Source organism: Henckelia pumila, chromosome 3 (assembly GCF_033568475.1).
Source record: "Henckelia pumila isolate YLH828 chromosome 3, ASM3356847v2, whole genome shotgun sequence".
Taxonomy (NCBI): domain Eukaryota; kingdom Viridiplantae; phylum Streptophyta; class Magnoliopsida; order Lamiales; family Gesneriaceae; genus Henckelia; species Henckelia pumila.
In genome coordinates, this window is record NC_133122.1 from 190662123 (window position 1) to 190689705 (window position 27583).

Sequence of the window (27583 nt, forward strand, 5' to 3'; positions counted from 1 at the left end):
ATCTATTTAACAAAATTTATCTAGTAATTTGTATCCGAATATTTGATCCGATGCACTTTTTCTCTTAACAAAACCTTGAATTATTATCCGAAATATTTTAATATTATATGTTTTAAGTTGAATATTTATTTATTTTATTTAAAAATATAAGTTTCTAAATATTCTTTTAATAAAATAATAACATTCTTTTGATTTTTTGAACGAAATTTTGAACATGAAAAAAAAATCGAGATTTTCTCTCCCTACTCGACGCCCTACGGGGTCCCGAACCAAATATTCGGGTCCCGAAATATGTCAGGTACAAGATCGGAAGAAAAAATATTTCTCGATTCTTTTCAGGACGGGTCCCGACCTTTTTTCACCCGAATTTTAAAATTTTAAAATACATATAAATATATGATTGAGTTTAAAAATATAGATAAAAATAAAATTGGGGATTTAAAAAGAAATATTATTCTATGATAATAAAATTACTTATAAACATTAGGGAAAAAAATGAGTATTATTGTAATTTCATAATGAATAGAATTGTTTTTTGACAGAACATAATGAATAGAATTTTAAGTAAATAGTAACATAGATTCGTTTCAGTGGCTGTTTGAACTTTGAAGGTGCTTAGCTGAGTGAAGTCAAATTAAGATAGAGAAAGTTCACAAGGGTGATTTCTTGGTCAGGATTCAATTCTCCTATCAACGCCTGACTTGGATAGTCTGTCAACCCGTAAAAAAAAAAAGAAAAGAAAAAGAGTAAGACAGCGGGAGTACAGATAAACATCCTTTTGCCTTTAGTTTGGTAGCAGCAGCTGTAAATTTTTCCAAGAATTGCACACATACTGGATATATTTGATTAGTGTACGGTGAGGTGGGATTCGGAATCAGACAATGCATTACAATGATAATGCATTGTACGAAGTGCTTATCATTAAGGCCATCTACCATCTCAAGATTATGTTCAGCATCATCATGCATTGCTTACGCGGAGACCAGAGGCGTTTTGTCTCCAGAAGGTGCTCAATATCACTCAGTTCCATATCAACATAAAGCTTTGCAAACCAATTTGCTGGAACTTAACTCACAGTTGAGGCATATGATAACACATGGGGATTTGGAAGGAGCCCGGAATTTGTTCGACAGCTTGCCCCAGAAGAATGAATTCGCTTGGACTAATATGATTTCCGGCTATGTAAAAACCAATCATTCATCTGAAGCATTGTCGTTGTTTTCGGAAATATGGGGCGAGCATAATATCCATATAGATCCCTTCATACTCAGCTTGGCGTTTAAGGCATGTGGGTCAACCATGAATCTGAGCTATGGGGAGATGTTACACGGGTATTCTGAGAAAACTGGTTTTGTGAGCTCGGTTTTTGTGGGGAGTGCAATGCTTGATATGTATATGAAGAATGGAAGAGTTTTTCATGGTTGCAAGGTGTTTGACGAGATGCCATTAAGGAATGTAGTGACTTGGACTGCCATTATCACGGGCCTCGTTCGTTCCGGTTTTAACAACCATGGGCTGATGTATTTTGCCAAAATGTGGAGAGATCGTGTTGACCATGACTCATATACGTTTGCCATTGCACTAAAGGCATGTGCTGATCTTCAGTCTTTAAACAATGGAAGGGAGATACATGCTAGAACAATCAAGAAAGGTGTGGATGTGACTTCATACGTGGCCAATAGCTTGGCCACCATGTACAACAAGTGTGGGAGACTGATGTATGGTTCCCGCTTGTTTGAAAGTATGAGTACACCAGATGTGGTTTCTTGGACTTCTTCAATAACATCATGTATTCAGACAGGCCAAGAGAAACAGGGAATTGATTTGTTTTTGCAGATGAAAGGGTGTGATGTACGTCCAAATGGGTATACATATGCAGCCGTTGTTTCGGGTGTAGCAAATATTGCAAAACTTGATTGGGGTCAGCAATTGCATGCACAACTTTTGCATGTAGGTCTTGCGAATTCATTATCTGTGGCAAACTCCCTCATGACAATGTATTCAAAATGTGGACAGCCTGACTCGGCTTCAACAATTTTTCATGAAATGACCAGAAGAGATGTCATTTCTTGGAGCACCATTATTTCAGGATATGCTCAAGTGGGTTGTGGTGAGGAAGCTTTTGAACTTCTTTCAATGATGAGAAGGGAGGGGCAGAAGCCCACTGAATATGCTCTTTCTAGTGTATTGAGTGTCTGTGGAAGCACGTCAATTCTTGATCAAGGTAGACAGCTTCATGCCATTGCGTTAACCATCGGTTTAGATAAAACGGCTTTGGTACAAAGTTCTTTGATTAACATGTATTCAAAATGTGGTAGCATAGGGGAGGCTGCAAAAAATTTTAATCTGGCAGAGAATGATGACATAGTGTCATGGACAGCGATGATTAATGGGTATGCAGAACACGGATGCAGCCAAGAAGCTATTGATTTATTTGAGAAAGTTTCCATTGCAGGTTTGAGGCCAGACACAATTACGTTTATTGGTGTTCTTAGTGCTTGTAACCATGCCGGACATCTTGATCTTGGGTTTCACTATTTTGATTTAATGACTAATGAATACAAAATAAATCCTTCCAAAGAACACTATGGCTGCATGATTGATCTCCTATGCCGAGCAGGAAGATTACGTGAAGCCGAGAATATGATAAAAAACATGCCATTTGAACAGGATGGTGTTGTTTGGTCAACTCTGCTGAGAGCTAGTAAAGAACATGGTGATGTTGAATGTGCAAGGATTGCCGCGAAGCAGATACTTCAATTGGATCCAACTTGTGCAGGGACCCATATCACCCTAGCTAATATATATGCTTCAAAAGGGAAATGGAGGGAAGCAGCTCATGTAAGGAAACTGATGAGAACCAAAGGTGTTATCAAGGAACCTGGATGGTCTTGGATTAAAATCAAAGATCAAGTTTCTGCATTTGTCGCTTCTGACAAGTCTCATTCACAGTGTCAAGATATATGTGACATTTTGGAAACACTAGCTTCAAAAGAACTTACTGTACAGGAACTTGCTTCCATCTTATATTGCAGATGACTGGCAGATGAGAAAGAGTCTTTGAGAAGATGTGAAAGCAGTGTCATTGCTAACGGTACAGGTAGGTAAAATGGTGTGTTGAACTGTGCTTCCTTTAATTGACAAATGAGATAGTGCCTGATGATTTTCGTTCCACAGGAGCAAGCAATCTCCACAGAAATGCTAAAGAGTAAGGGTGAGGGTGAGGGTGAGGGTGAGGGTGAGGGTGAGGGTGAGGGTGGAGCATAACATTCTTTGAACTTTACTACTCCAATTGCTGAGTTTTACAATGCTTGGGAAGGTGACTTGCTTTTTTTTAGGATAAAGTTTGTTGATTATGTGGTTCATCTAACATTATTGGTAACTATCTCATTAGACATTACGTCTCCTATATTTGGCAAAACTTAATCTTGGGCTTCAATGTCTGTCAATGCTACATTTAAATTTTGCGATATAACAAGTATGTTGATATCTATTGGAAAAAAAAAAAAGAGATGATGTGATGTGGTGGGTTATAATGCCCGCGTAAGGCTAAAGGTTGGGAGAAGACATTATTCTCATTCTCCTTGTTGGTTATCCATTTCTTTGAAAAATCACGAGGCAATTGGGCAATTGTTTAATGCCTTAAATTTGTGTTTGAATAATTTATTAGCATCACATGCCTAAGGATTTGTGGCAGATACCGGGTCAATTTCCACTGCACAAAAGCCAGGTTGAGATTACCACACAAAGCTCAAATAAGGTCGAAGAACTATGATACCGTTCATCTGTGGGATAGACTACATTATCATGAAACTATGAACAAAATGTCTGAGAGGAACCATGATGTCGTGGTGAGTTGTACAAGGCTTAGTTTCCTCAACGATGATGTTTTTCATGATTTTTGTCATGCAGAATAACAACTAGAAAGTTGCTCTAAATTTTTGTGTGTATTTGGTTCATCGGGCAGTTATGTATAAACATTACTGTGCATGAATTTCTAACTGATACTCTGAAAAACTGGAGGTGTATTATTCTGGTGGATATAAAAATATTAGTGGAAATGACTTCTCTTGTATTTTTTTGTACCAAGTCATTTGCTTTTGACAAGCGAACGTAAATTTCTGTCCATAGGTCCCAAGCTGCTGTTTTGAGTCACTTCAAAAGTCCTAATCCGCACCAGGAACCAAGGAAGCAAAGAACATATAAGATAAGACGAAAATGCACCAATTCCTCAAAGTTTCTTTTATAAAAAAAATTCCACTGAACAAGAAACAGAATCATCTTTCTTTCAAAATCCAGGACTGAATGACATGATAGATAAAACCCACAGAAAATGTGACAGAACCTACAACAACCACAATTCTAACCCACACATAAGATGCAAAAAAATTCAAAACAAAATATTTCCAAGACCAGAACCATAAAATGCAGAAAATGGATCCAAGAACAGCTCCCACAAGGACCTGGCTAATTGTATGGAATCGCTGGGAAACTCGTAACCATGACTGTAAATATAAAGATTTGCAAATTAGCAACTCTATATTCCAGTCCATAACAATCCACCATTGAAATAAAATCTATTTATGAATCCTTCTCGTCAAGTATTTTTTAGCATAAATAATCTGACAAACATGCCATACAATCTCAAAGCAGACGTGTTGATGTAAATGACAGTATGCATTCATTTTGGAAAGCAATTTGATCCAGTCAACATAGGAAGCAGCATTAGATCAATAAGAATCAACGAATCACTAACGCGGAGATATTTGACAAGACAACCTTTTTACCAGGAAATCCAGTCATGATACAGTGACTATATATATGTCTGATGCTCATTTATACTTACAAAAAATGACCCGAGTGTAAAGAAAAGCCCACATATAGTTGTTGTAACCCCATTTAGTCCGTACCATTCCACCACTGCATAGAAGAATACATCACAAGTATATCGAAATGCATGATGAGATATGTTAAGCAACACATTGTCGGTGATAAGTAACAGTCAGAAATTAAACGAACTCAGCAGCAGTTTCATGCTTTCAGGCCTCAGCAAGAAATTGTTGGTCGGTTGAATTGAAGCCATTTTGTGTTTCTCATCCAGAAAGAGGGACAGATTTAAAGCATGGACCAGGACAACCAAATAGATAGAAAAAAAGGTCCAGAAGAAAAACAATGATCAAGGAAGGCTAAGGAGATAGAAAAAAGGTCCAGAAGAAAAACAATGATCAAGGAAGGCTAAGGGGACTGCATAACGAACGAACCACGCATTACAAGAGAAAAATTTTAAACATAAAAAGTAATTAGTTCTATAAGATACTTATATTATGATGATATGATCAAAGGACTTGATTAAGGGGGTGACATTCGGTGGTGTTCCCGAGTGTGGGAAGATAAAATGTGGTATAGAGATTGTATCTGCATTAATTTTATCTTCGGCAGGAGATCATGTTTAAGACAGATATCATTGATAAAGAATTTATTGGTTCAGTGATGTTCCATTATACATATTTAGTTATCTTAATTGTACATAACACATTTAAAATATAAAATAAAATATGTTGATAGAAGACAATAATAGAGTATTTCTGAGAAATGATAAAAGAACTAAATTATGTGCAATAGGAAATTTATAATTTTTTCCTTCTGATTTGATGCAATAGATTGAAGTTTTCATATGCAACGCGTGTCTTGTGGCTAGTGTATAAGAAACTATATCCCAACAGTTTGGGTGTTGAAAGAAGTTCAGCAGGTAAAACTTACTTGACATATTGAGAAATGTGATTGTATAAAAAATGGACTGAGCATGAGAAGATGGCATTCCGGGATCTGATTTTAATGCCAAAGTAGGCCTCTCTTGGTTAAGTATTTTCTTGAGAGCAGTTGAGAGCATGACATTAGTAACAGACCCTATAGCAGCCCACAACGATACGGCATCATGCCTTAAGAGGAGAATTGAACAAAAAAGTGCGGTTACTAACCACTTGCTCTGCGCCAATTGTAATAAATCAGTCAAAATAATGAACAGCATTACTCCCACAAAAGGCAGAGTAAAGCATATAGCTTAACTCGAATTTAATTGATGAGAACATAAGTAAAGCCTCAAACTTAAATTTGAGTGATGTAATTGGAACTTGCATTTAAAAGAAAAAGTGAAGTAAAAAGGAGGGTAGCACATGACATAAGGAAATCACATAGTTGGAGAACAAAATAACTAGCATGTTTTGTTTAGAAGCCTACAAATGTACGATCCTACTTGGGTTCTTTGCTTACCAAGACTTGAAGTGAAATACAAGTATTTCAACAAGTACAATGTAAACCTTTTAACTCTTTTGGTTTTTCTACTACTGAAATCTGCTGACCCAAAAAAAAATGTATTTAGCTTCCTTTTCAGCTCTTGGATTATAGATGGGAATCCTTTTCAAAAATTCAACACAATGAGGAAAAAAAAAAAGAAAAGAAAAAGAGAGACCAAGAACACGAACTGCAACCCTTTAATATTTCTATACTAAGAAAAGCATGGTTTCCAAAATAACCTAAACACCAAATAGCTTAAAAATTTTCCAAACCTTGAGAAGAACAAATTAAAAAAGAAGTAAACTGTAGAAGCATTTAACACGAAATAAAGCACCAATCAAGAAAGAATACCAACCAAACTATTGAGAGTGGCTTGAATCCCGGAAGCTTCAAAATATGAAAACTCTCCCATTAAAGCATCTTGTTCAAAAGCTTGAACACCCTCTTCGCTCGAACTGGCGCCTGCCACATTCAAACTGGGCATTGTCCTTGTGTTTATCCTGCGAATATCCTCCCAATAAATTGATTTTCTGAGCTCCAAACGTTGAAAATATTCCAGTCTTTTGGCTAAAAATTTTGTGGGATTAAGGAGTTTCGTTGGTTGCGAAATCGCAGCACTTATAGGTCTGACAGAAATGGCTGACATTTGAGATTGCTGCTTACTGATGTGATCATATTTATGAGGTCATAATTCATAAGAGAAAAAATTATTTTGGTACATGGATAAAATGTCAAATTGGTACATGAACTATTAAAAATTATTTAATTGGTATATAATTAAACTCAAAAGTTAATTTTGCTCTTTACTTAAATTACTTTTAAATTGAATATTGTTATTAAATTGATTAATTGAACTACATACATATTTTTGTTTTTTAAATTAATATATTAATTACAATTGTAAATATAAATTCATATTTATTAATTATTATACTATAAAAATAATATTATATATCATTATACGAAAAAATATTCAACATAAAATTTATAAATTATAAATGAAAGACACATATATATATAATTTTAAATTTTATTAATATAAAGAATAATATTATAGCATAGATAAACAGAAAAATATATATCTTTTATTATATATTTTTAATATATATTATTTTTGAATATATAATTTATCATGATGTGTGTATGTGCATGTTTGTATTAATTAATATTTACAATATTTCGTATAATGAGTACAATCTCTTTTATATAATATAAAATATAAATAAATATAAATTTATGTTTATAATTATATTAATAAAAAAAATTAAAAAATAAATTGTGTATCTATTTTAATTTAACAAAAATATTAGACTTTAAAACAATGTAGGTGAAGGGTAAAATTGACTTTATAAGTTGATTATGTACCAATTAAACCATTTTCAATAGTTCATGTACCAATTTGACATTTTACCAATAGTTCGTGTATCAAAATGAATTTTACTCTAATTCATAATATGCGACTGCGAGAGTGTTATATTTATTTTTTTTATATATAAAAACAAATAAATTACTATATATTAATTAAGAGTTATTTGCACCAAATACCCCTGTGAAATATTGAAAATGCATATTTCTCCCTTGTGAAATTTTAATAAGCATCTTAAACTCTAACCTTTTATAAAATTAGCACACTCGTCCCTTCAGATGAGTGATTGTTGCGCAGCGGCACTCATGCGACTGAGCAAACATTTTGATTTTTTTTGCACCAAATACCCTTGTGAAATATTAAAAATGCATATTTGACCCCCTTAGAGTATAATTTTTAAATCTATTCAACCCATAATACAAAATTTTTATTAAAATCCAATTATAAAATATTTACAAACACTTTTTGTTTTATTAATTTTTATTTTTATTTTAAAATTTAAATTTATTATGATTAATTAATTGTTTTTAAAAAAGTATGATTACTTTATATTGCTATCGTTATTTTATTAAACTCACTTTGTGTTTCAACTTCTCCATTAAACATGCATTCAGAAACGAGATTTAAATATCTAAAAGTACCAAAATATTAAACCAAAATAATAAGTTCATGCATATTACTTTTCAATTTAGGACTATATATTTTTTAACCAAAATATAATTTTTTTAAAATACATTGCAGAATTTGCATTAAATAATAATACACAATATTTATTAAGATCCAATTATAAAATATTTTTCAAAATTTTTTAATTTTATTTATATTTTATTTTTAATTTTAAATTTATAATTCTTAATTAATTTGTTTTTTTAAAAAATATTATTACTTTATCTCGTTATCATTATTTTATCAAATCACTTCGTGTTTTCAACTTCTCCATTAAACATTATTAATAAATAAGGATTTAAATATCTAAAATACCAAAATATTGAACCAAAATGATAAGTTCATGAATATTATTTTTTCGATTTAGAATTATATAACCATGTTATTTTATTATTTATTACATATTGTGCAATGCATCTTCTCGAAAAATTTAAATTTTGGTTCAATAATATATAGTCCTAAATCGAGAAAAACAATATGTTTGAACTTATCAGTTTATTTTAATATTTTGGTACTTGAAAGTATTTAAATCATTGTTTATGAATGCATGTTTTATGGAGAAGTTGGAAATACTAAGTGAGTTTAATAAAATAATGATAATAAGATAAAGTAATAATATTTTTTTAGAAAATAATTAATTAATGATAATACATTTAAAATAAAAATTTAAAAAATAATAAAACATAAAATGTTTGCTAAATATTTATAATTGAATCTTGACAAAAATTGTATATTATGGGTTGAATAGATTTAAAAATTATATTCTAAAGAGGTCAAATATGTATTTTTAATATTTCACAGGGGTATTTGGTACAAAAAAAATATCAAAATGTTTGCTCAGTTGCATGAGGGGCACGTGCGCAACAATCACTCATCTGAAGCGGCGAGTGTGCTAATTTTATAAAAGGTCAATGTTGAAGATGCTTATTAATAATTTTGGTTCAATAATATATAGTCCTAAATCGAAAAAACAATATGTTTGAACTTATCAGTTTAGTTCAATATTTTGGTACTTGAAATTATTTAAATTCTTGTTTATGAATGCATATTTAATGGATAAGTTGAAAATACTAAGTGAGTTTAATAAAATAATGATAGCAAGATAAAGTAATAATATTTTTTTAGAAAATAATTAATTAATGATAATACATTTAAAATAAAAAAATTAAAAATAATAAAACAAATTTTTTTTTTCTAAATATTTATAATTGGATCTTGACATAAATTGTATATTATGGGTTGAATAGATTTTAAAAAAATATTCTAAAGGGGTCAAATATGTATTTTTAATATTTCATAGGGGTATTTGATGCAAAAAAATATCAAAATGTTTGCCCAATTGCATGATGGGCGCGTGCGCAACAATCATACATCTGAAGAGGCGAGTGAGCTAAATTTATAAAAGGTCAAGGTTGAAGATGCCTATTAAAATTTCAAAGGAGAAAAGTGTACATTTTCAATATTTCACATGGGTGTTTGGTGTAAATAATATTAATTAATCATAAAAATTTTATAGAAAGAAATAAAGCATTACTATTGAACTCTAGCAAGTGGACTGGAGATAATATCGGACTGGTCATGCTATCCAATAAAAATTTTCAAACTTAAATTAAATTTTCAGCTGTCCAACCATGTTTTTCCACTTGATCCACGACCACTAAAACCCGGTAGTGGGTTTTAGTGAAAAAAAAAAACAAAAACAAAAACCACTAAAACCCACTATCAGGTTTTAGTAGTCGCAAACCAAGTGAAAAAACATGGTTGGGCAGCTGAGCATTATATATATATATATATATATATATATATATATATATATATATAGACACACACACACACATTATCAACTTTAGTTTGGTCATATAAATAAATCAAAGTATAGGTAAATTGACCGATGGAGTGCAAACGGGAATGGAGTCTTAAAACAACGTTCTAGATAAGGTCAGGTCAATAAGGACGCATGTGAGTTGAAGTCATTTTTGCACCAATCATACAATTATTGTAGGAAAAATTACATATATCACCCCTGTGAAATCCCGAGTTTGCTAATAACTTCCTATGAAATATTTTTAAGCTAATAACCCCTTGTGATTCAAAATTTGTAGCATATACACCCTTTCCAGTTAAAAATGGACAAAAATACTCTTACTTAAATAAATAATTAAATTAATTTTGTTTTATAATTCTATATTTAATTGAGTAAAATAATCAAATTTTATTTAAATAACTATGAAAATTATATATAATTATTTTATTATAATATTTGTCATATACGAAATATATTTTAATATTAAATTGTATTATAACATTAAGGACATTTTAGTCATTTTTTAGTCAGAATGGGGTGTATGCTACAAATTTAGAATCATAAGGGGCTTCTAGCTCAAAAAATTTTCATAGGAGGTTATCAGCAAACACGCGATTTCATAGGGGTGATATATGCAATTTTTCCATTATTGTATCCACCTTATATATCTTTCGAATTAAATCTATCTTTCTATTACCTATCTAAAAATGTGCATCAAAGGGCAAAATTTTATGATTATGAATTATATTATTATGTGTGATATAGCAAAAAAATTGATATTACCCGATTGGAGAAATCTGGGTAATTTGTGGAGATTCAGGTGGCCGGATTAATACTTGAATAGTTCCAGAGGAAGAACTTCGTGGGCTGTTACCTGCATCACAAAGAAAAGTGAGTGGCGCCGGGGGTTGTCCGACGAAGACATTCCGACGCTCAATTCAGTATTTTCCCAATAAAAGTTCTAGAGAACTAGAGCATATGACTATAGAGAGCGTACCTTAATAATGAGAGGTTTTGAGCTATTTATAGATAGTCGGAGAGTTTCATGGGCTTGAGCCTCTTATGGGTTTTTTTGGAATTTTTGGGCCTTGATAAAGTGTCCCAATAAATAATATGAGATCAAAATGGATTGAGTCACTGTGATTGGGCCCGGGAGAAAGTCAAATTGGGTAATAACCCATCATAAGCCCCTCACTCTCGGGCATGTCGTTTTAGCGAGATGACCGAGAGTATAAAATTTGGAGATACCGTTACGGAGTAATTGTAGTAGGAATGTGTTGCAATTGAATTGCAGATAGTAGGAAACAAAGTCCTAGTTGAATTGAAAATTGTTGGATTCACGGTCCTATTTGAATAATGATCATAGAATTGCAGTATGGTGTAATAGGATAGGAATCAAAGTCCTGCCAGAATAATAATTGTATTAACTCAGTAGAATTCTGGCTGGATTACTATTATAAATTCAACACCGTAGTGTTTTCATCACAACTTACTAACTCAATATTGTTTCTGAATTTTTTTATTGCAGCAGTCGCGGGTGGAAAATTAACAGATCAAAGAGAGTTAAAATAATCTCATGATAGGTACAAATCAAATTTATTTTCCTCGCTCCTCTATCCTTCTCCTCTCCCAAGGTGAAATATGTATTGTATGTATATGTGTATCTATGCTCGCAAATATGTGTATATCATCATCCTCCACCATCACCAGTGGCGTAGCTACATGGTCCCGAAAGGGTGCGACCGCCGCCCCCCCCCCCCCCTCCCTTCTTGAAATTTTAAAAATATTTAGTAGTATATACATGATCTTTATTTTAAATAAAAATTTAATTGAACCCCCCCCCCCCCCCCCGGCGGCCCCCTTGATTTTTTTTTTAAATAACTTAGTATTATGTATATAATATATCTATAAAATATTAATTTACTTATTCATTGATTAAGATGATCTTTGATGAATAAAATAAGTTAAGAATAAATTTATAATTTATTTTAGGCTATAATAGATTTGGTATTATGCTTTGTATTATCTTATATTTTTTTAAAAAAAAGAAAACGAAAAGTCCTTTGGCTTGAATGTGCTAAAAAAAATTGCTTCAGTTTGCTCGGTTTTATCTCTAATGAAGTTAATACATCTTAAAACTAATTTGAGAAATTGATTTTTGGTATGCGAAATAGCAATTAGTCGTTTAAAGTTGCAGGAATTAGAGAATTTTCTTGTAAAGTAATGATTTAATCAAATAAACATCAATTATATCATTTGATATATAGATATAATTTTAAATTTAGCATTATTAATATCCGTTATACATGTAGAGAGAGTATTTTCAGCAATGAAAATCTTAAAAAAGCAAATCTTGAGAGATGATACATTGTTAAATGATTGTTTGATACAACATATTGATCGACGTGTCTTTAAGACAGTTGATAACGAGCTAGTATTCAACATTTTCAAATTATGAAATATCGATATGTGTTAGTAGAAACATATGAAGTTAATATATGATATTTATTATACGTTGTGTTGTATTAATTTCTTATTTTTTTTTTAAATTTGCCCCTCCTGATTGAAAATCCTGGATACGCCACTGACCATCACCATGGATCATCGCCGACGAGTTGAGAGGCAGCAGCACAGTGAAGAGAAGGAAAGGCAGCAACAACGGCGGCAACTGGGAGATTCGGCGATGGGTCATGTCGATTTCCAACCATGGATTAGTTTCCAATCTTTCCTGATATGGCTCGACGGAGGCGGCGTCACTATGTTGTTTCTGTGCGAGGAGCGTGGCCGCGCAAGGAGGGTGGTGATTTCGGGTGTCTCTCCCATCGAGTTTCAGCCATGGATGGGCTTCTAAGCTGCCAGATCTGCACTCGATGGGATGAGGGTGGTGGTTGCTGTGAGCAACGGAGGAGGCGGCACTTGGGTGATTTCGGATTTATAGTCTTGGAGTTGCTTTCTCGAAAGCCTTCTGATCTGTAAGCGAAAAGAGGTGCGACAACAGATCTTATAAAGGAGGTCCTTGCGTTGACAATAGATCGGAGAGAGTAGAGCAGCGGCACCCGTGGTATGGCGGCGATGGCAGGAGCGGTGGCTATGAAGTGATGACGAAACGGTGATGGCGCGGCGATGAATTTCTTGGGCCGTGAGAGGGATGGATAGATGCATGTATATACACGCATATGCATATACACACATGTTTTTTGTTGTTGTATGTGGTTGATAATAATTATTTCATTTGTATTTAAATGTATGGTATGTTTCATCATAAAATAGTGAGAATTTTGATTTGCTCATTTTGACAACTTTGTCTAATATTTTAAAAATATTATGACTTTAGTTGCATTGAGTGGTAGTGGAAAAGTTGTACTAGATGTATATTTTTAAAATATATATATTTGGTGGGTTGTCCGTTCCGGGATAAGGTATTATCTTTGTTGAGGGTGAACCGAAATACCAACCTGTTTGTTGATCTAGCGGAACCTAGCGATAATAGTGAATGTAATGAGTGAATTTTCATTCTTTCAGAAAATTGAACCGCGAGGTATAACCACAGTTATTGCTTTTGCCCACATACGAGAGTTGCCGTAACTGCTATTCCGGTGGATGTGTTAGGACTGCTGATAAGCACGTATTTTATAGCTTATTTGGCACTTTATTTTGTCGTATTTGTGCTTATCTGGCATTTATATTCCGAGTTTTGTGCATAAATCATCATATTTTCTATGTTTGTAGGTTTGACTAAGATTTGAGAAGAACTGAATATTGAAGAAAAAGTCAAACAATTCAATGCCACATTGGATCTTGGCCGGAGAACATGGAAAAATCTTAAGTCGCCAAGAGAATTGAAGGAAGGAAATAGCACGGACCCTGTGCATACTTTGGAAGAGGGTCCGTGTCTGTTCGAAGCAAAAGACATTGAAAGAAAAACAATACACGGACCCCGTGCACCATCTAGGAAAGGGTCCGTGTACCATCGGCTTTTGAGAAGTTAATCACAGAGAAATGCACGGACCCCGCGCGCCTTCTGGAATAGGGTCCGTGTGGCTTCGTAAAAAGTTTGGGCTGGAATTTTTAATACACGGACCTAGGCACGGACCATGTCCGGGGTCCGTGTACACTGCAAATATGAAAAAAAAATAATTCGTGCAAAATTTGGGATTTTTGGAATTCTGATTATTTTGGGCAATATTAGACATTATTTTGGACGAAAATAAAGGAGGTATAAAAGGGAATAAAGCCCTAATTGGAGAGGACTTTTGGAACTTCTGATTTTTTACTGATAGACTTTGGAGTGATTTTCGGGATTTGACGGCTGAGAGCTTGGAAGAGAAGAAACGCGCAACGCAAGAAAGATTCGGCACTATTGCTGAGAATTTTCTTTTCTTCTTTTTCTGTTTTATTTTATTATGAATTCAAACATGAAACTTTTGTTTGATTTTATTATTATGGAGTAGTCGTCTTTTGACCGGGGTCACAATAGGGCCATACTATTGATTTTTGTTTATGGGACGGATTGATTGAATTTTGATTTATGGAATATTTATTGATTAATGTTTGTGCATAATTCTTGCGTTTAATCTGGCCAATTAATTGCATGTATGTCGTTCGATCTGGACTTGAAAAAGAAAAGATTGAAATTAGCTTCAAAAATATTGATCAACACATGGTTAAACCGACTAGAAATAGTATTCGATTTCAGTGTGCGATTTTAGGCAAAAGCTGAAATTCCATAACTCGTGAATGCGTTTTTGTTTAATTAAATTCAATTAGAAATAATTGGACTGTTAAATGAAAATAGGGTTATTAATTCTAGAAATAGATTAATAATTATTCTAGGGAATTTCGTCGTGAATATGAATGAGTTTTGTTTGATTAAATCCAATACGTGGCAATTATCGATGTCTGGTACCGTTGTGTGTTCCTGGTCATTTTTCTAAAATTTGAATCAGTCTTAAAGCTTTTCTGTTCATTTAATTTAATTTAAACTTCTGCTTTAGAATAATTTATTTTATTTTAATTAGTAGTTAATTTATAAAAATCCTTTATTTTAATTAGCTTAGATAAATTTGAATAGTCTATATCTTAGTATTTAAACGTTAGTCTCTGTGGGATCGACTTGGACTTTGTCCAACTATATTATAACTAAACCTAGTTCACTTGCTAGAATTTTTTCCAACCGAAATCGTCGGTCAAGTTTTTGGCGCCGTTGCCGGGGACTATTTGTTTACTATTAGGATTGATTATTTATTTGAGACTAGGTTTTTTTTTTACTTTGTTTAATTTTTATTTAAGTGGTTGATTTGTGCACTTTAATTTTTTCAGGAGTATATCTCATGTTATATGAGCCGTGCTCGAGATTCTGAAGACCTCATACCGCTTGATCTAGAGATTGAAAGCACTCTTCGTCGTATACGTACAGATCGAAGGCAGCATAACTTGGCTCTAAATTTTGAATCTGAAGAGGAGCTTGAAGATATGGCTGAAGAAGAGAATAACCGCACTCTGATGGATCTTCATAGACCATTGGTTGGAGGATATGGATCCAGCATTGTTCGTCCTGCAGTTCAAGCGAACACTTTTGAACTTAAACCAGCCATCATCCAGATGATACAGATGCAAGTCAGATTTGGAGGGGCGCCTTCTGATGATCTGAACGCTCATCTGAAGCAATTCTTGTCAATATGTGACACCTTCAAATTTAATGGAGTGACTTCTGATGCTGTTCGGCTGAGGTTATTTCCGTTTTCACTACAAGGAGAAGCGATTGAGTGGCTTCGGGATTTGCGAGAGGGATCAATTACTACCTGGGATGGTCTGGTTGAAGTGTTCATGCACAAGTATTTCCCACCAACCAAAGTTACACAGTTGCGGAATGAAATCATGTCTTTCAGGCAAAAGGATGGGGAATCTTTGAATGCCGCATGGACAAGATTTAAAAAGATGCTGAGCGTATGTACGGTGCATGGGTTATCAGTGGGCCAACAAGTAGAAACTTTCTACTATGGAGTTGATTCATCTGTTCGTTCTATGCTTGATGCAGCTGCCAATGGCAGCCTCTATAGAAAGACTCCTACAGCAGCACTTGAAATCATATCAAATATGGCTGAAAGCAATGTTGGTTGGCAAGACAGCAGGAGAGAAAGGAAAGTTGGATTCCTTGAGATGGATGCTCTAACAGCGATTACAACAAAACTCGATGGACTGAACCATCAAGTGTCCCAACCACAAGCTAATAAATCGGCACCAGTAAAACAAGTGAATCAAGTCCAAGGAAGCACTGAGGCAGTTGAAGGACCATCAAGTGGCATTCCATTCATGCCAGATGCATTTTTTGATGGGATGCCAGTTTGGAGATTCGGTGAATTATGTGGGGAACCAAGGGCGACAACAGTTTAATCCGTACAGTTTCTCATACAATCCGGGTTGGAAAAGTCACCCAAATTTTGGGTGGAAACAGGCTGAAAATTCTGTCGAGCCTCAATGTTTTAATCTACCTCAGCAGCCTGCACAACAAAGGCCTCCGCAGCAAACAGTTAGACCTCCACAAGGTGCTGGACCTTCTATGCCGCCGGGTTTCAACACATCTGAGAACAAGTCAAATCTTGAAGATATTCTTGCAAAATACATAGCTGGAAACGAGATGAGATGGCAGAACCATGATGACATGATGCAAAGGGTGGAAACTCAGTTGGGACAATTGGCGAACCAGTTATCTTCCCGGGCTCCAGGCTCACTACCTAGTGACACAGTGAAGAATCCTAAGGAAGTGAATGCCATCTTTGTGCAACAAGCTATGACAGTCAAGACAGAGGAGAAAGAAGTCAAGGTAGAGCACACACTAGAACAAGTCATTCTCTCTCCACGCAAAGGTAAGAAAGGTAAGGAAGATGACTTAAATTCTAATGTTGATATTTCTAGTCTTCCTTTTCCCCAAAGAGCTAGACAATTAAATTTTGATCATCAATTTAAAAAATTTCTTGAAATTTTCAAGAAACTCCATGTTAACATCCCTTTTGCAGATGCCATAGCTCAAATACCGAGTTATGCTAAGTTCTTGAAAGAAATTCTAGCAAATAAGAGGAATCTGACCAATTTGGGTACCGTGAATTTGAATGAAGAATGTTCGACAGTACTTCTAAACAAGCTCCCACCAAAACTTCAAGATCCAGGGAGTTTTTCTATACCTTGTGCTATCGGTAGTATGTCATTTGATAAGGCTTTATGTGATCTAAGTGTTAGTATCAATTTAATGTCATATTCACTTGCAAAAAAATTGGGTATAGGAGTAATGGAACCTACTACTATGTCCCTCAAGCTTGCTGATAGATCACTTAAACATCCTAAGGGAATAGTGGAGAATGTTTTGCTTAAAGTTGATGAATTTATCTTTCCTGTGGACTTTGTGGTACTTGATATGGATGATGATCGTGAAACTCCTTTGATATTAGGACGTCCATTCTTGGCAACCAATAGAGCATTAATTGATGTTCAGAAGGGGGAATTAATACTTCGGTTGAATGAGAAGCAAGTGGTGTTTAATATGTTTAAAAGTGATTCCTTTTATCCTAAAGTCAATGATTTTTGTCTGAATGTTGATGCTCGTGGTACATGTGTAGGTAGCAATGTTGAGGTACGAAATGAAGTGAAATTGTCCTTTTTGAAGACGAAAGAATTAACTGCAATCTCGCAAAATCCAAAATTTTCTGTCGAAGAGCCTCCTGGACATGAATATAAATCTTTGCCCTCTTATTTGAAATATGTGACGTTGGAAGATTCAAGTATACCTGTAATTGTGTCATCTTATTTGGTAGGTAGGGAAGAATCAAAGCTTGCTAGGCTCTTACGCGATTATATTCGCACAATGGGGTGGAGCATCGATGATATAAAAGGACTTGGACCCATAGTGATGGTGGATGACAGCATAGGCAGAAATCGTGGTGACGAAGGATATAGATCCACGACATCAAATGATCCACCTTAAAATTGAAAGGAAAGCACAGTCGGGCTATAGACTATAAATTTAGCGCTTGCTGGGAGGCAACCCAGTTTCTTTTCCTTTTCCTTTTGTTTTTTTTATTTTATTTTTTATTTTGTTTTGTTTTGTTTTGTTTTTATTGTTTAATTTATTTTTAGTTCTTCTTTAGTTAATCTCGGTGAATTTTTGTGGGTGCAGATTTTTACTGAATTTGAGTAAATCGATGATTGAGGAGGAGAACACATATATTGTTGGGAATCGTATCATTCAGGGGAGTCTCTGTACATTTTTGCATCCTGCGTGCTTGAGTGTTTTATCTGAAATTCTTAGATGCAAACTAATTTGTGTGGTTTAAGATTGTGAGTTTTAAGGGTTATTTTTCGTTTATTATTTTGAGCTGAAAAAAGGTGACACGGACCCTACACGGACCCTGTATGAGGGTCCGAATATTTAAAATGTGAGAAATTGTGAAAGAGAGTAGCTACACGGACCCAATTACGGACCACTATCCGGGGTCCATGTATTTTGATTACCGTAATCGTCAAGGCACGGAGGTGACATGGACCAGCTTCCAGGGTCCGTGCATTTTTCACTCAGAAATTTTACGCAATGCGTGGGCACACGGATGTAGACACGTACCCGGACACGGGGTCCGTTCTTTTCGATTTTGGGTTTAAATTTGACAGACTCGCGATCTGTCTCTCACACCCTCCTCAAATCCCTAAATCCCCAATTTGTTCCTCCTTTTTTCTCCCTTTCCACCGTTCATCCTCCTCCGGCTATCACCTCCGTATTCTTCACCCGTATACACCTCCGTGCCGCCGTCCTACACCCAGCAACCAACTCGCCGCCTCTGTTTCACACCACGCCACCAACAAGAACCATAGTCCGCGCCTTTCCTGCTTTTGTTCTGTGTGATCGACAGCCCTAGGCCGCCCTGTTACTTTCTCTTTCAAGTTTCGTTCTCACTTCATCTTGGGGTAAGTGTGGCTTACCTCCTCCATTCTTGAGGCACCTCGATTTATTTCTCGGTTTAGGTTTGAATTCTGATTACGGTTGTAGGTCGAGAGTATTGCATAGAGTTTGATGATTGACGTTTTGTATTGGTAACATGGATTATTGGTGATTATATTTCTTTTGCGCATTTGTGACTGCTACGGTTGGTTTCTTTGCCCGGTTTGCTAAAGTGAAGTTGTGCGGGGTTCCGTCCTGGGATTTATTGGTTATATATATTGCTTTGTTATTGTGGTTGTGTGGTTTTAATTGGAGGTTTTGCGAAAGGGGTGGTTTTGGAATTTTTGATTATTTTTCTATGGCGCCGAGAAAATCTGTTAGTAAGCGTGCGTGGGGAGGCGCTTCGTCTTCTCGCAGTGGAGGGGGGGCTGCGTTTGATGACACTAGGTTCACTAATTTGGAAAATTTTCAGTGGTATGAGAAAATGAAGGGTAATTCCATGATTGTTGAGAAATCCATTCACCCGACTATTGATGCTCAGGTACCACTGCGAGTAGAGTTTGATAGATTTGGCTGGGGTTCTATTCTGGATATCCGAGGGGATTACTATCCCGAGTTGGTTTGGCAGTTCTATGCCAATATTGAAGATAAGGACAAAACAGGGATGCAAACAATTCAGACTTTTGTGAAGGGAGTTCGCATCAAGGTGACTAGTGAGTTCTTGGTCCAGCTTTTGCACATTCCGAATGAGGGCCCTCCGGTTGTTTACAACCAATATGATGCTATCTTGTCTGACCCTGCCTACAATTTCAACCTTGCTATGTCGCGCCTCACCTACCGTAGGGTCAAAACTGGTTCTCGTTACATCATCCTCCCTACCACTCTCCCTTTGATTGATCGCCTCATCTGCTACTTCATCAGTGCAAACATCATCCCTCGGAAGTCTGGAAACAATGAGGTGCGCAACCTGGATATGTATTTGATTCATAAGATGTTGTACGGGTTGGGAGATATCACTGTGATTCCATTGGCGAGCATCTTGATCTCACATATGCGTACTGTCGCTCACTTGGCTTGTGCTCCGAATGCCAAGAAGCACGCTCCTTTCGCCATTACAGTTTCGAGGATTTTGATGGCTTGCGGCGTCGATTTGACTGGCGAGGCTTCTCTTGCACCAGCGCCGAAGCACGTGCTCACTGCCCATGCTATGACTGGTATGTATTTCATTTTTCGACAGGGTGGATGGTATAAGAACCGTGAGAGCCGCTGTAAGGACCCGATTTTAATATGTTAATTAATTTGTGTGTTAAAAATATGTATGAATAAATATCGGTTTATAGACGATATTAAATTACATATTTGATTTATAAATCACACAGGAGTTGAAATAACTCAAACCGGGTCAAGTTTTAACCCCGAATGAATAAACATTAAACCAATACATATTTAATTACTAGATACGGATATATATTCTATTTCTCTCTCCTCGGTATTCATCATCGTCATCTTCTCAGCTTTCCCGATTCCTTGTTCTTTTCTTTTCCAAAATTTTCCTATCGCTTCAAATCGCCGTAACTTTTCCGTCGGTTATCAATTTTTGAAAATAAATATAGTTTCGGAATCCTTGCGACGAGAGCTTTCTTTTGGTACCAATATTGTAAGGTTTTCTCGCGTCGCTCGAAGCTCGAATTCCAACAGCCGTCGTCTTTGCCGCCCCTAGCCATCGTCCGATCGTCGCCGGAGTTTAAGGGGTTGTGGTTTCGGTTGATTAGACCTCTAATTCAAATATTTGAGGTAGATTTCGAGATTAGTGTTTCGAATTTTGGAAATTTTGATTCAATCGATTTCCAATTATTGATATTTGATTTAATTCTTGATTGTAGGTGTTATATTTCAGTTGAATTGAGGTATGGTTATTTTTCAGAATAGATTTGGAAATTATTTCGAAATTTCAGATTATATTATGTTGGATTTTCGAATTATAGAGATGTTTAAATCGTTGTTTGGATGTTTAGATGTGTTAGAATTGTTATAGATTAATTTCAGGATTTTTGAACAATTTTTCTGGAAAATTCAGATATGCAGTGTTGGGTATTTCGAATTTTCTAGTTATTTATTTGATAATTGGACATTGATAGGATGATTTAATATGAGATATGAAGTTAAGGAAATGTTAGTTTGATTTTTTAGAATTAGTTCCGATAATTTTCAGATTTGTAAATGGAAACAGGAATTAATATGATATCAATGGTTTTCCACAGGATTGTATTATTCGAGAATTACTAGAGATATTTCTGTGGTAAATTAAGTGTTGGTTGAGGTACGTATGAGCTGTTTATATTACGACGCCTATAATGGCATGTTATGATATTAAGTATTTTGTAATGAGTGATAACGTGTATTATGTGCTTATGTGGATTATATGATTGTATTCACTCATTTACAATTTTTCATAGCACGTTGAGCCTTGACTCCTTTGATTGCTATTGATATTGATCTCTTGAGATGTATTGAGTCATCGATGGAGCGAGTGACATTATTTAGTGCACTCCTGAGTTAGCACGAGACCGAGCGGGTAGCAACCGTGCTCTCGATGCTACGTACGACACTCCTGATGACAGCATGAGGCTGGACGGGTCGCTCCTGTCACCCTCCGATGCTACGTGTATGGATTAGAAGTGATGATTCGAGGTCTGCTGCGTTCCTGGCACGGGTGGCCACTGAGTTTATTGTGATACGATTATTTGGACTCCTTTTGGTATCCCTTATTTCATTTATACCTGTCACGCATTACATTGCATTTCATTGCATTGTACTTGATTTTATTCATGTCAGTTATATTTGTCGTAATTTTTATAGTTCGTCGTACTGGGGTCCGACCCCTGTTTTCTTTTTATGCTGTGGTTGTTTGTGATTCCATAGCAGGTTATCCAGGGGGATTTGACGCATCTGGTGGAGCGTCATCTAGTGGTACCCAGTGAGGCAAGCGTGGATTCGAGTTCCCAGATATATGTATATATATATCAGTTTAGCGAGTTTTATATTTGCCGGGATGATGCCCTGTGTATCTGTATAAATAATTTTGGACCTTGTTTTGAATTGTTATTTGTGTGATCGAGCCTTGCCGGCTCTGCATGTGTTTAGTCCTGGCCAGTGCGGCTATAGGTTTGTAAATTGGAGTTGTGACTCTATTTTCGAGTATATATTGCTGGTTGTGTTGTACAGGTTTTTGGGATGTCCTATTTACGAATAGGTCATGCCGAAATTTCTGTAGACCCAAACGCAAATTTTTAACTCATTTTCGCTGTTTACCTTAATTAATCCTGGTTGTTTGATCATTAAATATTAAATCAGGACACGGGCCCTTTCATTTGGTATCAGAGCGTATACTAGGATATGCTCGAACTAGAGTCTAGGACACTCGAGTTTAGACACTAACAAAATGGTTGCGTATGTGTGTGACTACTTGTTCTTACGTGACTTACTTGTTGTGTTTATTTTTGAACGTATCTGTTAGAACCAGTAGTTCTTGGCTTTAGAATTATTTTATGAATTCTATTAGAACTCTGAGTTCCTATCATAGTTTTGTGTTCGTTAAGATATTTCTGCCTGTATTTAAATCCTTGTGTCTTGTAGAATGGCACCAGGAGGAAGAGGTAGAAAAGGGAAGGAAGTTGTAGAAGAGTCTGCAGCGGAAAATGTTAGAAATCTTGATGATATTGTCAGGGGAAGACGTGGTCGACCAGCTGTTCAGCCTCCGAAAGATGTGGAATTAGAGGTGGAACAACAACCACGGGTGAATCCTGACAAAGGAAAAACAGTTCAGGCTGAGGCTGATCCAGTAGCCCAATTGACTGAGAAAATGGGAGGAATACGATTAATAATTTCTCAATTTTTGGAGTTGCATCCGCAAAAGTTCTTTGGCAATGAAGGAAGTGAGAAAGCTGCTAGTTGGTTGAAAAGTCTCAACAATATGTTTAATGGACTAGAATATCCTGATGGCATTCGACTGAAGTTAGTTCCTTTTCAATTTAAAGACCGAGCGCAACTTTGGTGGGAAACGACAGCAGAAACACTTTCTGATTCTGGTGAAAATATCACATGGGAAGTATTTTGTAAGCAGTTTGCACAATAATATGCACCACCATCTTATTATTCTGCTAAAGAAGATGAATTTAATCTGTTGGTGCAAGACAATAAATCTGTTGCTGAATATGTTTCTCAGTTTTCTGTTCTTTTGCCTTATGTCCCACATGTTGAAAAGAATGATCGATCAAAGCTTTCACATTTTTTGAAGGGGCTTACACGAACGATCCATACGTTGGTAACTACTGGAACTCCATCTACTTATATAAAAGCAGTAGAAAAGGCCAAGAAAATTGAAGCAAGTCTACTCAGGGGTGAACCACAATCAATCCCAGCAGCTAGTCCTTAAGGAGCTGGAAGTAGTTCACAGACACCAATGGGTTTACCTTCATATCAGCCTATTCAATCTTCTCAGCAAGCAAAAAGGCCTTGGTTTAAAGCTAAGGGGAAACCATTTAAAAAGAAACAGCAGTCTAGTTCATCGAGTTCCAGTGGTAGTCGTGCAGAAAGTTCAGTTGGATCGTCTGGTAGGGTGTACTGTGACAGATGTGGTGGTAAGCATTTGAGTGCACATTGTACAGGATTTCCAGGAACTTGTTATACTTGTGGGCAGGCTGGACATTCGTCTCGAGTATGTCCAAATGCTGGAAGACAGCAATTTCAGCCACAACATTTTGGCCAGTTTTCTGGACGACCATCATTCAGACCATATGCTCCTGTACCACAGTTTGCTCCTACACAGCCTTATGTTCCGGTACAGTCCACTCAGCAGCCTAGGTATCCATCTCCTCAGAGTCAGCAGCATTTTCCAGGTCCACAGCTAGCTCAAGTCCATGCTATGACTCAGGATCAGGCACAAGATGCACCTGGGGGAGTTATTGCAGGTATTTGTTATATTTTTGAGTATCTTGCACGTATCTTGATAGACACAGGAGCATCTCATTCATTTTTATCTGTTACAATTGCTGATGAGCATGAGATTGCTTTTACTCCGTTATTGGATACTGTGTCTGTTGCTACTCCTGCTGGTGTTTTCTTGATGTCTAATGAGATAATTTTGAATTATATGATTAGATTTGTGGATAAGATCATGATAACCAATCTAATCAAACTAGCTATATCTGATTTTGAATGTATCTTGGGTATGGATACACTGATGAATTATAGAGCTACGGTTGATTGTTTCCATGGCATTGTGAGATTTAGACCGTATTATGGCAATAAGTGGAATTTTTATGGTAGTGATTCACAATCTCGCATTCCATTAGTATCGGCAATGGAAATGTTTAGATTATTGTCGATAGGAAATGAAGGATTTATGATTTATACTCTTGATGCGACGAAGGAAGAGAAATTGAAAGTTTCAGATATTCCTGTCGTTAAGGATTTTCCTGATGTATTTCCTGATGAGATTCTGGGTTTTCCGCCTCAATGGGAAATAGATCTTAGCATTGAATTAATGCCAGGGACAAGTCCTATTTTCCGAGCTCCATATCGATTAGCTCCAGCAAAATTGAAAGAACTTAAGACGCAATTGCAAGATTTGCTGGAAAAAGGTTATATTAGACCAAGTGTATCACCTTGGGGTGCTCCAGTCTTGTTTGTGAAGAAGAAAGACGGAACGATGAGAATGTGCATCGATTATCGGCAATTGAATCAGGCTACTGTGAAGAATAAGTATCATTTGCCACGAATTTATGACTTGTTTGATCAGTTGCAGGGTACATCTGTATATTCTAAATTGATCTTTGTTTCGGATATCATCAACTTCGAGTTCGAGAGGAAGATGTTTCCAAGACAGCATTTCGAACGCATTACGGACATTATGAATTCTTAGTTGTGCCTTTCGGGTTGACTAATGCTCCAGCGGTTTTTATGGATTTAATGAATCGTGTGTTTCGGGAGTTTATAGATCGATTTGTTATCGTTTTCATTGATGACATTTTGATTTATTCTAAGTCAAGGAAAGGGCATAAAGAACATTTGACCTTAGTACTTCAGAAACTCAGAACATCACAATTATATGCTAAGTTTTCGAAGTGTGAATTTTGGTTGGATAGAGTATTATTTCTAGGACATGTGATATCAGCACAAGGGGTATCTGTCGATCCTAGTAAAATTGAAGTTGTTCTTAATTGGTCCAGACCAACCAATGTCTCTGAGATTCGTAGCTTTTTGGGTTTGGCTGGATATTATAGGCGTTTCATCAATGGATTTTCTGAAATAGCTAGGCCTATGACTATATTGACGCAAAAAGATCGACGTTTTGTGTGGACTGAGGACTGTGAAGCTAGTTTTCAGACTTTGAAAGAGAAATTGACTACGGCTCCAGTACTAGCATTACCTTCAGGTTCAGGTGGATTTGTTGTCTGTACAGATTCTTCTTTGAATGGACTGGGTTGTGTTTTGATGCAAAATGGACGCGTGATTGCGTATGCATCTCGTCAATTGAAAGCACATGAGACTCGTTATCCAGTTCATGATTTAGAATTGGATGCCATTGTGCATGCATTGAAAATATGGCGTCATTATCTGTACGGTGAACAGTTTGTGATTTATTCCGATCATAAGAGTCTGAAATATTTATTCACACAGTCTGATTTGAATATGAGACAACGCCGATGGTTGGAACTGCTTAAGGATTTTGACTGTGATATTCAATACCAGCCAGGAAACGTGAATCAAGTTGCAGATGCTTTGAGCAGAAAAGTTCATACTAAGATGTTGGCATCTTTAACTATTTCTAAAGTTCATGAGCATTTGGGAACTTCAGGATGGACTTATCGAGCTAAAGGTAATCATTTCATAATTTCATCTATACAATTTGAACCACGAATAATTTCGAAAATCAAAGCAGCACAAAAGACTGATCCATATATTCATCATTTGAAAGAATTAACTCCAGCTGGTCAGTCAGGGAAATTTCTTGTTGCTTCTGATGGATGTTTGCGTTATAATGGTAGACTTGTGGTTCCGAATTTGATAGATTTGAAAGACGATATACTACGAGAAGCTCATTGTAGTCGACATAGTGTACATCCTGGAATTAGAAAGATGTATCATATCTTGAAAGCCCATTACTGGTGGGAAGGTATGATATTTCTGATTTTGTGGCTAAGTGTTTGACGTGTCAACAAGTTAAGGCGGAAAGAATGAGACCAGGTGGTATGTTACTTAGTCTTGAAGTACCACAGTGGAATTGGGAACACATTACTATGGATTTCGTGACACACCTACCTCGATCTAATCGTGGTTGTGATGCCATTTGGGTTATTGTGGATAGATTGTCTAAATCTGCCCATTTTATTCCATATGATCGTACTTGGACATATACGAAAATGGAGAAAATGTACATTGATCAGATAGTGCGATTGCATGGTGTGCCAGTTACTATAGTATCAGACCGTGATCCCAGATTTACTTCTAAGTTTTGGTCTAGTTTGCAATCAGCTTTGGGTTCTAAATTGGCCATGAGTACTGCCTATCATCCACATACAGATGGTCAATCTGAAAGGACTATTCGGACGCTTGAAGATTTATTACGAGCTGTTGTGATGGATTTTAGTGGTGGTTGGCAAGAATCTTTAGCTTTGGTGGAATTCTCTTACAATAACAGTTACCAAGTATCTATCGGGATGGCACCATTTGAAGCCTTGTATGGCAGAAAATGTAAATCTCCGATCTGTTGGGAAGAAGTAGGAGAACGACAGTTGTCAGGACCAGAGTTTATTCAAGAGATGAAAGAAAAAGTTGAACTGATCAGGAAAAGAATGAAAGCAGCCCAGGATCGTCAAGCCAGCTATGCTAATAACAGACGTAGACCTTTAGAATTTCAGGTTGGCGATTTTGTTTTCTTGAAAGTATCACCATTTCGTGGTACTATGATATTTGGGCGTAAAGGGAAATTAGCTCCTCGTTATATCGGTCCATACGAGATTGTTGAGAAGATTGGTATTTTGGCGTATCGTTTGAACTTGCCGCAGAGTTTGTCTGCGATACATGATGTATTTCACGTATCTATGCTGCGGAAGTATGAACCAGATCCTTCTCATATCTTGAGGGCTGATGATGTGGAGTTGGATAGTTCCCTTAGCTATGTTGAGTATCCAGTGCAGATTCTTGATCGTAAAGAAATGCAAGTTAGGAACAAAACGATTCCTTTAATTATGGTGGAATGGAGTAGACATGGGAGAGAAGAAGCTACATGGGAATTGGAGTCTCGAATGCGTCAAGAATGGCCTCATTTGTTTGACAATGTCATGAATTATGCCATGTACTCTGATTTTCCTATGTACTATCAGTGGTAGATATTTGATTCCTTTGTATATAAATTTGATGTATGTTAATTTTGAGGACAAAATTTTCTTTTTAGAGGGGGAGAAATGTAAGGACCCGATTTTAATATGTTAATTAATTTGTGTGTTAAAAATATGTATGAATA

At 35.9% G+C, this 27583-nt stretch overlaps 3 protein-coding genes across 4 annotated transcripts; 2 read left to right on the forward strand and 1 right to left on the reverse strand.

Annotated features, from left to right (window-relative positions):
* The first annotated feature begins 629 nt into the window (after window positions 1-629).
* LOC140891323 (putative pentatricopeptide repeat-containing protein At3g47840) lies at window positions 630-4002 on the forward strand. 2 transcript variants are annotated; one of them, XM_073299765.1, is made up of 2 exons: window positions 630-3100; window positions 3698-4002. In XM_073299765.1, the coding sequence occupies exon 1, from the start codon at window positions 892-894 to the stop codon at window positions 3037-3039; it is 2148 nt and encodes a 715-aa protein (XP_073155866.1). In that variant the 5' UTR covers window positions 630-891; the 3' UTR covers window positions 3040-3100; window positions 3698-4002. The 2 variants fall into 2 exon arrangements, with proteins under 2 accessions (XP_073155866.1, XP_073155867.1); XM_073299766.1 differs by lacking the exon at window positions 3698-4002 and adding an exon at window positions 3178-3200.
* A 259-nt stretch (window positions 4003-4261) lies between these two features.
* Window positions 4262-6928, reverse strand: LOC140891484 (lipid phosphate phosphatase epsilon 1, chloroplastic-like). Its single transcript, XM_073299993.1, has 4 exons — window positions 6650-6928; window positions 5761-5986; window positions 4847-4920; window positions 4262-4505 (listed from the first exon to the last, which is right to left on the reverse strand). The coding sequence occupies exons 1-4, from the start codon at window positions 6776-6778 to the stop codon at window positions 4278-4280; spliced, it is 657 nt and encodes a 218-aa protein (XP_073156094.1). The 5' UTR covers window positions 6779-6928; the 3' UTR covers window positions 4262-4277.
* A 9761-nt stretch (window positions 6929-16689) lies between these two features.
* On the forward strand, window positions 16690-18108 carry LOC140890210 (uncharacterized). Its single transcript, XM_073297970.1, has one exon. The coding sequence runs from the start codon at window positions 16690-16692 to the stop codon at window positions 18106-18108; it is 1419 nt and encodes a 472-aa protein (XP_073154071.1).
* The last annotated feature ends 9475 nt before the right edge of the window (window positions 18109-27583 follow it).

What these genes read in the sequence shown, in the direction of transcription:
- LOC140890210 (XM_073297970.1), top strand. Translation starts at nt 16,690, where the DNA reads ATGCCGCCGGGTTTCAACACATCTGAGAACAAGTCAAATCTTGAAGAT.
- LOC140891484 (XM_073299993.1), bottom strand. Translation starts at nt 6,778, where the DNA reads ATGCCCAGTTTGAATGTGGCAGGCGCCAGTTCGAGCGAAGAGGGTGTT. An exon ending in CACATTTCTCAATATGTCAA is followed by an intron (nt 4,921 to 5,760) that starts GTAAGTTTTACC and finishes TCTTCTATGCAG; the next exon opens with TGGTGGAATGGTACGGACTA. An exon ending in TTACACTCGGGTCATTTTTT is followed by an intron (nt 4,506 to 4,846) that starts GTAAGTATAAAT and finishes TTATATTTACAG; the next exon opens with TCATGGTTACGAGTTTCCCA.
- LOC140891323 (XM_073299765.1), top strand. Translation starts at nt 892, where the DNA reads ATGATAATGCATTGTACGAAGTGCTTATCATTAAGGCCATCTACCATC.